The 15254-nt window shown below is 45.0% G+C and overlaps 1 protein-coding gene across 5 annotated transcripts in view; it reads left to right on the forward strand.

The window, feature by feature from the left end:
- The first annotated feature begins 396 nt into the window (after nt 1-396).
- Nucleotides 397-15254, forward strand: part of gata3 (GATA binding protein 3) — a 20158-nt gene continuing 5300 nt past the window's right edge. Inside the window, exons 1-5 of one of the 5 annotated variants that reach the window (XM_062518491.1) lie at nt 397-539; nt 7207-7585; nt 9122-9652; nt 12407-12552; nt 15044-15169. In XM_062518491.1, the coding sequence (XP_062374475.1) occupies nt 7348-7585; nt 9122-9652; nt 12407-12552; nt 15044-15169 (1041 nt within the window). In that variant the 5' untranslated portion in view covers nt 397-539; nt 7207-7347. Of the gene's footprint in view, nt 540-6404; nt 7055-7206; nt 7586-9121; nt 9653-12406; nt 12553-12614; nt 12656-15043; nt 15170-15254 lie in introns of those variants that run through there. The other 4 variants (XM_062518493.1, XM_062518495.1, XM_062518492.1 and 1 more) reach the window with 4 other exon arrangements.

The following is a 15254-nucleotide window of genomic DNA, read 5'->3' on the forward strand; positions in this document are numbered from 1 at the left end:
TAACGGTGCTGGAATAATGTCGCGCGACCCTATGTAGTTGTACCTGCTCGTGATCTGCCCGCGGCCCGTCTCTCTCTCTTCCTCTCACTCACACACACACCCTCTCTCTCTCTCTCTCTCTCTCAGACTCTTTCTCTCTCTGACCTCGTTATGTGTTAATACTGCACGTTCCGGGTGTGTGTATGCGTGCGCGCGTGTGTCTGTGTTCGCTCGAGGGCAGGTTAAGTGTTTTTTTCCCTCAGCACCCAGCATCGACCCGGAAGAGCTCGGCTGTAACATACAGTAAGTACGGTAAGTGAATGCGTTGGTTGGTCTGTGTGTGTGTTGTGTATATGTGTGTGCGCTGAGGGGTGTGTGTAGGGGGTGGGGGTGGGGGGTAGCAGCTCGAGCCCAGGTTTTTCCCCTCGTTGCACGCTCTCTAAATGCCATCGGCGGTTCGATCTGTGTGTCAGCTCTCTCTCGCGCATCTGCAAGTGATCAGAAAAAAAGCATAACAATTAAAACGACAACAAATCCAATCGCCGGTCTCCGCTGAACAGGTCAGTAAATATTTACCTCTTCCTCCACACATTTTTTTCTGTCGATGAGAGAAAAAAACACACCCGGTAACGAGTCGCATGGATGGTTGTGGCCATGACATTTCTCGGTGTGCGGGTATGGAATTAGTGCCGTTGGAAATGTTATGTTGTTTCCGTGTGGCGCTGGATGCATTTGATTTAAGAGTAGACACAATCTCGCACTGATTCTCCTGACTGTTCCACGCAGACAACGCTTACAAACCACAGTCTTTCTCGCGTGTGAGTCGTCTGCTGGTAATATCGATATGTTTGAAACAATTTTAAGAACGCGTTTGTTTTTCTTTTTCTGATTTAAAAAAATAGAATAAAATAAAATGAAATATTTTTCGTGCGTTTGGTGAAGACGTGCTCCGTGACGTTGTCTTGGCTCGCCGTTTTTGTGACATGTACACGGGCATCGTTTAAAAACATTAATGGTCTCATGTCTGTTCAATTTGGCCAGCCTGTGCCGATTCATTTGAAATCGCGCACACTGACTGCTCTCGCCTCTTGCACCGGCTGCGTTCTCCATAAGCGACGAGGCAGGCTATTCATGGCTGTATTTTAACTGTCAATTTCCTCCCCTTCTGAAAACGGGGGAAAGATGAAGGATTTTAATGATCTATTACCACCTGCAAGTGAGCGAGCCTGCCTCCCCTAACCCGTGAAATCCAGCTGATTAGCCCAGCAATGGGTCGGAAAAGCAGCCCGCTCTGCTGAAGCTGCGTTTTCCGTCTGTGTGTGTGTGTGTGTGCGAGAGAGAGAGAGAGAGAGAGAGAGAGAGAGAGAGAGAGAGAGAGAGAGAGAGAGAGAGAGAGATTGTGTGTGTGTGTGTGTGTGTGTGTGTGTGTGTGTGTGTGTGTGTGCGTGCGCGTGCGTGCGTGTGTGTGTGTGTGTGAGAGAGAGAGAGAGCGAGCGAGAGAGAGAGAGAGAGCTGATTTGAAAAACCTGCTCCACCAGCACGTTGGAAAAGAAGACATGAAATTAAAGCAGTCTCACAGAGCGCCATTGACAGGGGGGCTCCCTGTCGTTTGTTTTCCCGGTACACGCTGGGACCGGGAACAGAGGCGAAGTCGCACCGTGCTCCCTTGATTTCGCCTGAGTGCGCGCAGTGCAGCTGTTTCTGGAGATAGCGAAGCCAGGCCTCTGAAATAATCAGCGGCCTGAACGATCTTAAATGACGGTGAAATCGGCCCCTGTAGCATCTCAAAATCATGTCTTGTCTATGCGAGAAAGAAGCAGGGGTTCACACACAATCAACCACACACTCAGAGAGACACACATGCACGCTTAAGGTATGAGGTTGAATACAAATACGTCCTGCTTTTGTTTGTTTATTTATTGGAGCTGATCAGAAAGCGATGTCGGGCCGAACTATAAACCGTTGCGTCATCTATTTGGAGTTGACTGTCAAAAGTGGCACAATAGGTTCCCCGCCGTGCTGTAATGCGTGGAGAAATGGCCAAAATATTTAGGCTAAACCAGTATCCCTTCTCTCCAATCCAAGCCAATAATGGGCTGACGTAATGGCGAAAGGATAATAAAGTCGTATGGCCTCGTGGACACCCTGCATCTCTTTCTGTCTGTCCCTGGTGTTATGGCTGACCTCGCGTCTGTGCATCCGTTCTCTTTTTCTCTCGTTAGGTGACATATAACAAAACCTGTCCTCGACTACTCAAAAGCGAGTCGGCCTTTTCGGTGTCAATCATTCTAAGAAACCTGGAAGAATTCATGCTCTCATTATGATCTATTTGACGCCCTCGACAATGTTCTAAGAATCTAAGATGGTTCTCACGGATGACGCGACAGGGAAAGACTTCTGTTCTTGAAAAGGTTTTTTTGTTTTGTTTTTAATAACCTCATTACTCACTTTTCTCTGAATCATATTTGTAACAATACCAAGAATTATTTTGACTTAAAATTGAAACGCACGATTCTTTCCTCTTATATGCCCATTTGAGGTTGAGTGCAGCCTGAACGACAATTTAAAAAAATATCTTTGTTATAGATATATTATTGTATATTTTATTGAAATTATGGCTTTGAAAATATTGCAGAAAAATGTTTTCAAATTATGCTATTTTATCAGTGCAGTTATCCTGGTCTATATTTTCATTTGACACAGATATATTATTTTTTCAGTAGCCTACCGACCACAACACACCACATCGATAAACACACGTGCGGTGGCGTACAGTGTAGCAATGTTTTTAATTGTGTGCGATTGATAAGATTTTATCATTAAACATCATTCACTAGTCTTTGTCATTTTCAGATGGCTAGAGATGGGGTTCTTGTGACATACTTAAGATGGTTGGAGTTTTTTTTTCTTTTGCAACCTCACAATCGCTCGCGCCCTCTTTCATTTTCACGCCTCCTTTCTTTCGCTGTCTCTCTCTTTCTCTTCATGTTGTTCCCCACTTTGTCATTCATTCTTCACTTGCTCTCTTCTCTCTTCCTTTCTCGTGTTATTTCCTTTCCTCTCTTTCTTTCTTTAGGTCTTTCTTTATATCGTTCTTTCTTTTTTCTTGCTTTCTCCCTCTTCATCTCGGCTCCCCCGTCTAGATCACAGTAATGTATTCCGGTGGTGGTCCGGGGCCAGGCTGAGGCTCGTGGAGCGGTTTTGCCCGAGGCCGTGCCCTCCGCTTCACCCTGGCCCCGGGCCGCTTGCGCTGTTTGGACAGCTTTACCTGGGTCGGCGGAATCACACCGTAAACCCACGAGCCCGTCACAGGGCAAACTAAGAGCTGCGGCAGCCTCGGCCTCCCGGACCGTTGATACAGGAGGTCTCTCTCTCTCGCTCTCTCTCTCTCTCTCTCTCTCCCTCTCCCTCTCGTCTTCAGTAGCGGGGTTGAAGCGTCACGCCTGCCTGCTTTAGACTACGGCTTATCTTTGTTTGGTATAAATAATTATGCAAGTTGGGCGACCGCCAGTTTTCATCACCAAGCCAAGATGACAAGGAGAAATAAGCTAGAAAGAGATAAGCTAACTGTAATCACATGCAATTATTATTATTATTATTATTATTATTGCAGTTATTATTATTATTATTATCATCATTATTATTGCAGTTATTAATATTATTATTCGGCGTTTTATTAATTGCTAAATATGTCGCGCATTTCCATGTGTTCAAAGGAAGGTAAACGGTGTTATCTAAAATTGCATCTGACGCAGGGTGCATTAAAATAAAGCGCCAGTATGCTGCTCGTGGTGAGAAAAAAAGTGATGTTTCCTGATTTTAATCTAGCTTGTCTGACAGAATCATTCACATACTATCTGCGTAATCTCCAACCTCAATGTAATCGCCACCAGTGTACACCCGCCTGGCTGCGTTATTGAGTTGTGACTGGCTCAGGCCCTCATTTATTTTTGTTTCAGAACGTCTGCAGGCCTATTGCCATTACTACCAATAGTTCAATAACAAACGGTGTACGATGGCTAGGCATCCGCTATAACCAACAGGCCTGCTTGTAATGTCACTTAAAAAAAAAACAACAACAACAATATAGTAGCCAACATTATCAGCCTACGTAAACGCAGGATACATTCGTTGTATCGGCACAGTTTGATGCGTTAAAATCTTGATTGAATATTGGTTATTTTTATTTTTTAAGTTAAACCTTTTAATGTTTGTGTGTATATATATATATATATATATATATATATATATATATATATATATATGTGTGTGTTTGAGTGTATGCTCTACCCCCTTCAGAGCAGGCTGTTGTGACAGAGGGGAGGATTATAAATGACAGCACTTGAAGCAGAGCCGTTCGGTTGCTGCGCCGGAGGAATAAGCTCACGTTACACAAACTCCTGACTCTGCACCGGGGGACTCGGCTGTGCGCGGGACAGCTTCCACGTCTCCGACTGTAGGCTAAGCCTTCAAACTCCCAGTCAAGAAACAAACAACAACAAAAAAAAACATAATCGGGGGTTTACATTTTGCGTTGTGTGTTGCCTAGGAGCACCTCATACGCATACTCTCGGGATAATAACGCACAATACGTTCCTTCGGATAATTACACGCGTCCGTTGACAGCGCGACAATGACGGCGGGATTGTTCGGCTCGAGCCAGTAGCCAACCATTTTTCCATCCAAGTTCAGTCCTCCGGTTCGCTCGAGCAGGCGAGCGAGAGAGGCAGGAGTGCCTTTCGGCGTGATTCGGAGGAGGGAAACATAGTTGCAACGTTACGCCAAGTCAGCAAAAGTCCGTTTTCGTATACACACAATGCTCCATATCTCTGAACCGACATTAAACATGCAGATATCTACCATGGTTAGACCCCTTCGAGCAAACAGACAGCCTCATGTGTATAGCTAACGTTGTGGAAATCCGTGCACCCTACATAGCTGTTCCTCTCCGAACTTATTATATATCGGGGCTATTTATAGCGTTTGTATCCTTGCATGGCCATCACATATCCTTTGACCTTAGTGGTACCTTGAGGAGGACATCACGGCTGTTGGAGGCAGTCTGTCTACCTGCTCTGAAAAAAATCGCTTTTTTCCAGACCAGTGTCATAGATGGTTTTGATGCAGCAAGAACATACATTGGTGTTCAGTATTGCACTAACATTTAAAAACACACACACACACACACACACACACACACACACACACACACACACACACACACACCAACAAACACACACATAGCCTACACACAGGGGAAAATATAATTTCTTCCTTGTTTACTCCTCTGGTGACGTCACGTTCATTGGCGTCGCCAAGGCTGGCCATCCTAGTACATTGCATAGCATCAAAGCCCCCCCCCCCCCCCTCACACCCCCCGTTCCTCAATTACATATTGTCAATCTTAGGGGACGGGCCAGCCAAAATACCACCCAATGGGCCAAGCGCCCCCCCCCTTCCCTCCCCATTATGGCGCACTGAAGCGGAATAATGGTGGAGAACACACGGCAATGTGCCCACCTGACAGGGGCACACGGGTGGAACTCCGTGACCTGTCCAGGGGAAACCCGTTTTAATTAGATATCAAAGGTCACTATCATATCCTCCTCTCGGGAGCGCGCACCAAGCACGCCACTAATGCACAGCCGAGGGACCGCATCATGTTACATGTGCGGAGTCTCTTAAATGAATCATGAGTTCGGCGTCCGTTTGTTCCTCAGCTCCCTTCGGTCAACTATAGAGGGTATACGAAAAGCTCTGTTCAACCGGACTACTCGCGAGTCGAACACCGTAGGCTCCGTGCACAACCGTGCCGACTATTAAGAGAGAGAGAGAGAGAGTGTAGGCTATGTGTGTGTGGTGTATCCATCGAATGAGAAGCAGACCCATTTTGAGCAACTGCTTTTAAGTCGCAATAACAACGCGTTTGTCACCGACCACGAGAGGACGCACTGTCACAATTTTACGAAAACGCAAGCCACACGCACACACACACACACACACACACACACACACACACACACACACACACACACACACACACACACACACACACACACACACACACACACACACACACACACACACACACACACACTATAATATACACTATAACAATACTCATTAAAGTTTTAGATCTCCTATTTCAGATAACGTATTGCATGAAGTTTACATTTATGCATTTTGGCATGTGCAGCGACTGGTTGATTTAGACAGCTTTGAACTAATACTCCATTAGGCGACTCTTTTATTTGATATCATCACAGAGTTATAATGTAGTGTTATTTTAGTCTGTGTTGATCATTTTATTAGGTCTCTCTTTTTAGTTGAAAACATTTCATATTTTTAATTTCTTGATACATAGTCAGCAAAAAGTATTAAATCTAACAAAGTTTCCGGGAGTGTGTTCCAGAGAGAGAGAGAGAGAGAGAGAGAGAGAGAGAGAGAGAGAGAGAGAGAGAGAGAGAGGGGGAGAGAGAGATCTGGGCTGCAGTTCCTGGTCATCTTTCGCTGGCCCACTTTATTCAATTATGCCGGGCGGCCACACAGGCCCCTCCCCTCGCTGATGACACCGGCAGACCCTCCTTAAGTTGCGTCGCGCCACAGCTGTCTACGAACACTGAGCTGACTGGCGCCATCCTGAAAGAATGCCTTCACTGTAAAAAAACACAGAGCCAGAGAGAGAGAGAGACAGAGAGCGAGAGAGGGAGGGAGAGAACTGCACTGCCGGGACGGAGAGAGTTCAGAGTGACTGAGAGAGAAAGAGAGAGAGAGAGAGCGAGAGGGAGGGAGGGAAGTATAGAGAGAGAGCGAGAGAGTAGGGGAGAGGGGTTGCCGCTCCTGCGCATAAACAGAGATTTGATCTGCGAGTTAAAGTTCGGTGCAACTCAGTGTGCAGAGAAGGCATCCATACCCACGGCCGAGCGACACTGTAAACACACCGGGTACTTGTTGAGTCGCCTGAACAATTTTGGAAGTTTGTAAAGTGGGAAAAGTTGAGGAACTTTTAGCGGAACTGGATATGAACCTTGGACTTTCATGACGACTATCGGTATCAGCGATATTTTTCTTAAATGTACGTCAAATCCCAACATCCACGTTTATTCATTGCATCAACTGGTGCGCCTTAATAGAGCTTTTGATATTTCTTCTTAATGTAAACATACCAAGTGTGTGACAGAGGTCGACGGATCGGACTGTAAATGTTTGTGTTTTATTAAATTCCAGGTGATCGAAGGTATATCGCCTATCAACGGACACCTTTGGATTTAACGAAGCAGGACTTTTTTGGGACAGATATATTTTTTCTTTCCTTGTGTCGTTTCGGTCCTCTCCAGTGTGTATGAACGTTTGTTAAGAAAAAAAGCGATGGAAGTAAGCGCGGACCAACCCCGATGGATGAGCCATCACCACCCGGCGGTAATTAACGGGCAGCATCCCGACTCCCACCACCCAGGCCTCGGCCACTCTTACGTGGACCCGTCGCAGTATCCCCTCGCTGAAGATGTGGATGTACTGTTTAATATCGATGGACAGCCCAATCACGTTTCGTCGTACTACGGGAACTCGGTGCGGGCCGTGCAGAGATATCCACCGCCGCCACACAGTAAGTCCTGCTTTTACTTTCCATTTGTCTGACTTCCATGTGTTTTAGACGTTTAAACACAGCAGTGTGCCCGTGTGTGTGTGCATGTGAGCTCTATAAAATGTTCTGTTTTTAGTCGTGAAATATTCGCTCAATTGTAGCCAATTTAGATGCTGTCAAAAAGCACCTATATTGACTGTGGCTGTGTTGAAAGTAACCTTTCAATAGTCATACCTGATTCGCTCATATCAGAAATTCATTTGAAAACCCGCAGCGTTTTTGAAACTATTGCGTTACACTCATCTCTTTGGTGGGTTTCGAAACCTTCTAGTGTCATTTTGCCTTCAGTAAATAATTTTATGTCGCTCTCAGAGAATGCTTTCACAATTCTTTTTTTATTATTATCTGGGTTCATCTGATTTACGCACTGGGGAGTTGTATACGAATACTATACTATTGAAGACGTTTTATTTATTTGCGAACCCTTGCATGGTAAAATACAGTCGTGTGATTATCTGAAAGTTTTATAAATGTAGGCCTTCATGTTATAAATCCTTTTACTGAGCAGACTTTCGGAGAGCTAGGCAGGCTTGACATACAACAGAGTTAACCGAATACATATTTAATCTCTGCGCCGTGACTAATTTACGTAAAGCACCAACTTACAGCATCTTTGTAACAAATGAAATATTATATTATATATTTTGTTATAAATAAAAAAGAGTGCGAAAGAGCTAAATGCCGGATTTTAGTGAAATGACTTCCTCAACCATAGTGAATCATGACCTTGTTTCTTTGAGGAGGCTTCCTTGTGCCATCACCTTACTGTTAAAACGACGTGCACCCAGGGGTGTAGGCTAGTGTAGGATTGAGGTTTCGGTCTCCATACCAGTCGACGACTCGATCAGTAGGGCGAGTGCACGTATTATTTGTCGTAGTGTTGTGTGTACTGCATGAATACCGTCGACACACATCACGGTTTAGCTGTATGGGTCCGGCGAACGCTGTCTGTAGCCTATTCCTGACATATTACTGTAGAAAAAAAAAAAAGCTGCACCATACAATGGTGTAAGTTTCGGTACTTCAGCCGGGTTGAACCTTGTTGTTTGTGAATAGAATCGAAAGTCAGCGTGACATTGTCTATTAAGTGTGCAATAATCTGAACTTTCTGTTAGTCTGGGACGCGAAACAACCGTATAGACATGCAAATGCTTTGTTGGAGGGTTTAACTGCACGTTTTTACATATTCGCGGTGTCTTCCTTCAAATTGAGAACAAGTTAGTCCAGCTTTTGCGTTTGCTAAACGTGAAAGGCAAAGCCAACATTATGCTTATATTTGCTAGACAAAAACGCGGTCAGGGCTGCAAACGCATGCAGCTCGAAGGCCATCTAGATATTATCAGAGCTCAGTAACTTCTTAAATGCGAGCCGCACACGTAGGCCCTCACCTCGTCCTGTCATCACGTCGAAAACCATTAGTTGAGTGTGTTGCACAGACACCCGCTACACAGGCTTGTCTTATTAAGTTTTTCCCCCCTTCTTGCTTTGTGTTCACAGGTAGTCAGGTATGTCGCCCGTCCTTACTCCACGGATCTCTGCCCTGGCTCGATGGCAGCAAAGGCATCGGCCCTCATCACAGCTCTTCGCCGTGGAACTTGAGCCCTTTCCCCAAGACCTCGCTGCACCATGGTTCCCCCGGGGGCCTGCCAGTCTACCCCCCGGCCTCGTCCTCCTCCCTGTCCGGAGGGCACTCCAGTCCGCACCTCTTTACCTTCCCCCCGACTCCTCCCAAAGACGTGTCCCCGGACCCCGGCATCTCCACGGGCTCAGGCGGGTCTGTGCGCCCGGAGGATAAAGAATGCATTAAGTACCAAGTGTCCCTGGCCGAGAGCATGAAACTGGAGTCCCATAGTCGAAGCATGGCATCAATCGGAGCGGGTGGCTCTTCCGCCCATCATCACCCCATCGCCACTTACCCATCCTATGTGTCCGATTACGGCCCAGGCCTCTTCCCACCCAGTAGCCTCATAGGTGGGTCTACTTCTAGTTATGGTTCCAAAACAAGACCAAAAACAAGGTCATGTTCAGGTAGGCGTGCGCTTTATTTCACTTCTAATAAATTTATCCTTACTGTGAGCTGTGTTGGAAAAAAAACAGTAACTCGTTAACAAAGGTTGAGTTTTAATAACCCTGATAAATGTTATATTCTTTGTACGGCGAAACACCTCAGCCATATATCCTTACACTCTGGTCGTTCTTAGCACAAAGAACATCCCATGTTGGCCTATAATCAGTGCAGCCAGAGAGGCCTCGGCCTCAGACTTAAAAACCACAATAAGGGCTGCCAGAACAACTCTCGCTGGCTGCAGCTTTCACATTCAGTCACAACCAGGGCATTGATAGGACGGGCCAGATAAGACAGGCAACGCATAGTCACCCAATGTAACCTATAGCCAATTATAAATATCACCAAGAGCAGAGGCGATGGGTCAGTGATATGGTAGAGTTCACCCACCAACAATGAGAAGGAGGTGGAATATATTTCCGCCATCTGAAATGTTATTCAAGAGTGCTCAACATGTAACAAATCGTAAGATGAGTTTTACAGTTTATTTTACATCAAGTCGATAGATACAGGACTGTCCTGCTATTGTAGACCAATTATTTCAGTCAGAAATCCCTGCTCTGAATGCGCACAGATTTTGCTCATCTCTCGCATTCGCGCAAGGACACAATGCCATTTTAATTTTAAGAGCATTTGATCACATTGTACTTAATGTTCTCGTGCTCTCCAAAGAGGAATTAAGTCCAGTAAATTATTAAACAGCCACAGATCTTCGCGGATGAGCACTCGATGCTCTAAGCCCGACTGAAATGGGGGCTCCCCCCTTTTTTTTTAACAAAACTATTTTTCTCAGCGCGAGTTCTATCACTGGCGCTCAGTCCGTGGCAGTCTCTCGCGCGTTTATATGTTTAAGCTAATCCAATTATTTTCAGACTGCTGCACGCGACAGTTGCATTGTTTATTCAGCGCCAGAACCACCGATAGAGTCCGGATGCGCCCGGGATCGCGAGGAATAACGAACTAGCTCGAGCCGTGGCAGGGTCACGGCCGTGGCGGAATGTTATCAAAACACCGTAATTATTTCAAAAGGTCATTACGTCACTGCAGCCGAACCAGCTTGTCTTTAATAAGATTAGTGTCTGTGGCATTGTGCATCATATGCCAGCAAAAAAAATAAAACACTTTATGAAATACCACTGCGCATTTGTAAATCTCGCATCAGCAATAGAGAATAGGGGAGGGGGGCGTTAGTCCTTCACTCGTCGTGATCTTTCTTTTTCTTTCTTTTTTCGCCCTCTATATTTTTATCTTTTTTCCACTCTACCTTTTCCTTGTCTTTCTTTTGCAAGGCTATTTGGCAAATAATGTTTTTGTGCGATTTAAACACGACTCAAAACTGGTCTGTCCACAACATTATAGGTAAGACCACACAGGCCTCGATATATTTGTCAAAGGTTTGGACGCGCAGTCATCTTTGCCTGTTAAAAAAGAGCCTTTAATTGCTCTCGACTCGACTCGACTCGAGTCGACACAGCTCCGTCTGGCACATCCGAGCTGCTGCCGCTGCTGCCACAGGGGTGACGCATGTCTGTGTGAGGTCACGGAGGAAGTGCGGATGTGTGCAGACTCTGCGCCACTCTGAACGCCTCCTCAGCGCAGTTTTTTTTTTTTTTTACCGTCGATAGATTCTGGGTGGCTGCGTGGGATAACGAGGCTGGCCGGTTCGCCGGATGAGTTCACCCGGCCTCAGTGTCAGTTCACCGGGGTAGCCTGAGACCTGCCGCAAAACGCAGCAACTCAGTTCAGCCAGACATTTCAGGCACCACAAAACATTAAGAAAACAATATTTTAAAAACAATACATAAAATGAAACATATGTAACAAAATCCATTCATTCTTATGTTTAGATGTTGATAGCTAAAATAACTGATTAAATTAAAAGAAGAACATTTATTACGATATTACATGAAATACTGCACTGAATAGCGCCATGGGAAATGGGAGATTCTTTGTGCAAAGACAACAATTTCAGTATAAAAATAACGTGTTACTGAAATAATCTTGATTGCCATGTTATGCTTTTAAATGATGACATTTGTGGCCATGATGAAGAGATTACTTGCAACAAGCATAGCCTATATCGTGAATCAGTAGCATAATGACACTTTGTCGGCAAATGTATTGCGATAATCAGTGTAATCTTTTTTTTGCTTGACAGTATTTGCCACTATAGAGCACAATTGTTATTATTACTAGAATTATTATTATTAATAATAATAACAACATTATTATTCAACTGGTGATGTTTACATACCGTTAAGAGATGCAGGCCCAACCATGGGATGCAGAGTATATTTGTATTCCTAATAATTAAATCTTGCCAGAATGCTTAACTATCGCAGATATTATTATATGAATTTAAAACGCAGGTGTGTGATCCCTTTGAAAGGTGTGTGTGTGTGTGTGTGTGTGTGTGTGTGTGTGTGTGTGTGTGTGTGTGTGTGTGTGTGTGTGTGTGTGTGTGTGTGTGTGCATGTGTCTGTGTGTGTGTGTGTGTGTGCAGTGTGTGTGTGTGTGTGTGTGTATGTGTGTGTGTGTGTGTATGTGTGTGTGTGTGTGTGTGTGTGTGTGTGTGTGTGTGTGTGTGTGTGTGTGTGTGTGCAGTATGAGTGTGTGTGTGCGCAGTATGTGTGTGTTTTCTTTATTGTGGGAAGGATACCTTTAAAAGCAACCAGGTTTCTACAAAGCGTCCGTGTGTTGTCTTTTGATTTCTCCAGAAGGTAGAGAGTGCGTTAACTGCGGAGCCACTTCCACACCGCTGTGGCGACGGGACGGCACCGGGCACTATTTGTGTAACGCCTGCGGCCTCTATCACAAGATGAACGGGCAGAATAGGCCCCTGATCAAACCCAAGAGGAGGCTGGTATGTGAACACGAGCACACTGCATTGATGACGCTTCCGTCTCTCTGTCTTTTTCTACCCAGGAAGAAGTGTTAGCTGCAGGAAACTGACTCGCCAAGTGCAGGTCTCATTTCTTTTAGATACTGCAGTGATCACATGATTAATTATTATTATTATTAATAATATTATTTGTACCAAAGCTGTCATTCATAACATATTTTTGTTTTATATTCTGCAATCTTTTCCACCTGTTTATTATTATTATTATTATTATTATTATTATTATTTAGACATGAAGTAGCATGTTAAAAATACACAACACAAAACTAACGCATAAAATGAATGGCAAACAGCACACATGGCCGCACAAGTAACGCATGACGCAATTCGTTGATGGCATAATTGCAGACATATTTTATTTGTTAAATATGTCAACATACACATTGTCATTGCGCAATGGCCCTTTCCCCCACCCCTTAAAGGCACTTTGAAGTTAGCCTCGTGTGTGTAAGATGAAGTACATTCTTCCCGTGACGGTTGCGTGAGGTGCCCAGACCCTCGGAGGGAAAACCCCACACACACACACACACACACACACGCACGCACACACACACACACACACACACACACACACACACACACACACACACACACACACACACACACACACACTAAAAGCCCAAAAGCACGCGCATGCACGTTCTCTCTCTCGTCTTCTCAAACAGTAGAAAGGGGAAACTCTAGGCATGGAAACGGTCACTGCGCTGCTATTTTGGCAGGCGGTTCAACTCTCTCTCTCTGTCCTTTTCTCTCTCTCTCTCTCTCTCTCTCTCTCTCTCTCTCTCTCTCTCTCTCTCTGTCTCTCTCTCTCTCTCTAATGTGAAAACCCGACTTCCCAGGAAAAAGCTGCCGGATATCTGACCGGCGCTGATAAGTCGTTTTTCACAACATCGCGCGCTTCCCTCAGCCTAAACATGTGAAGGCAGCGCGCGCGCGGGAGAACGCAACCGAGTGAAGGGAACGCGCGCTCTTGTGTTGTGGAGGGCATGCAGGAGTCACGACTAGAGATTGTTCTTTACACAGCTCAGGGAATCACCTCAGCCCGTGTAGTGGAAGAAGAGAGGGAGGGAGGGAGAGAGAGAAGGCTAGTTAAAACATAACCAGTTCGTATAGAAATATGAACATCTCAGTATGTTGAGGTAATGCACAATTGCAAAGTAGTGGGAATTATGTAAATTAAATATGATAGGCTAAATTTAGTGCACGGGATTGTTAGTGGTTATTTTCCGAACTAGAGCAATAAGTTATCAGCTGGGCACTAGACTAGCCCAGCACACACAGAGAGAGAGAGAGAGAGAGAGAGAGAGAGAGAGAGAGAGAGAGAGAGAGAGAGAGAGAGAGAGAGTCTCACCGCTTTCATTGTTTATAGTAGTGCCCTGAAGCCATAGCGCCCATCGATTACTTCATAGATTATAACGTCAGAGACACACACACACACACACACACACACACACACACACACACGCACACCTCAGTTAGCTAATTGCCATTCTGTGGGTGTCGCCACAGAAATAATAGGCAACCTATTTGTCGCACCTGTCAGTTCGTCAGACTAATCTTCACCGTTATCGCCTTTTAATGCAGTTTTTATTACTGCTCTTTGAAACACACTCGCCTCCGAGTCCCATTTCCCCTCATCTCACACACTTTCATCTCCCGCGTTTGCTTTGCCTATGAGTTCTTCACATTTTTCTAATTGGATTGTCATATTATTATTTTATTTTTTTGCTATGGATGATATAACACACAAATATTGAGAAAATGTGTTAGTTGTTAAAAGGAAAGGGTGTTGCACGTGTTGAATTAAATCTTAATTGTTTTGATTATCTTGTGTTATTTGGGAAGAAAGATAGAGAGGGAGAAAGACAGATAGAAAGAGAAAGAAATGGGGGTGGAGGGGTGGTGGTGGTGGTTGAGGCCTAAACCATTTTCTAAGCCATTAGAAACGTGAATGAAAACGGGGTGCGGGTTAAATTCAATAAACTGTCAGGTTGATATTTAAACACGCCTGCACTCTGAGACTAGACACTAAGGTACTGTTAGATCCGCACTTAGACATTTTAACGGGCAAATTTCAGCACGGCTAATGGTCGAGTTTTAAGCCCCTGCTTTCATGTGTATTTTGTAAATGTTTACGTTAGAGAGGGCATGGGCGCACTGAACTATATATAGCTAGAGCACTGCGTCAAAGCAGCTCTGTTATGGAATGTCTTTCTTGAACTTCATTTCAGACTTCCCAGTCTGGGGGAGAGGAAAGGAGAGAGGGTGAGGAAGTCAGGGTGGGATATATGATAAACTGCCTGCATGATAATGTTCAGGGAAAAATCATATAGGTGATTTGATGCGGTTTGGTATGGCGCAGTGATTGACCGCTCTCTCTCTCTCTCTCTCTCTCTCTCTGTTTCTCTCTCTCTCTCTCTCTCTGTCTATCTATCTATCTTTCTATCTACAGTCTGCCGCCCGAAGAGCAGGGACCTCATGCGCGAACTGTCAAACGACCACTACGACGCTGTGGCGGAGAAACGCCAACGGGGATCCCGTCTGCAACGCGTGCGGGCTTTACTTCAAACTGCACAATGTAAGTTAAACAGCTGCCATAACCTTATGGTGAGACATTTCCTTACTTATATTAGCATGACCTGACCCCATCGCCTTTGAGTTAT

Source organism: Sardina pilchardus, chromosome 17, assembly GCF_963854185.1.
Source record: "Sardina pilchardus chromosome 17, fSarPil1.1, whole genome shotgun sequence".
Taxonomy (NCBI): Eukaryota; Metazoa; Chordata; class Actinopteri; order Clupeiformes; family Clupeidae; genus Sardina; species Sardina pilchardus.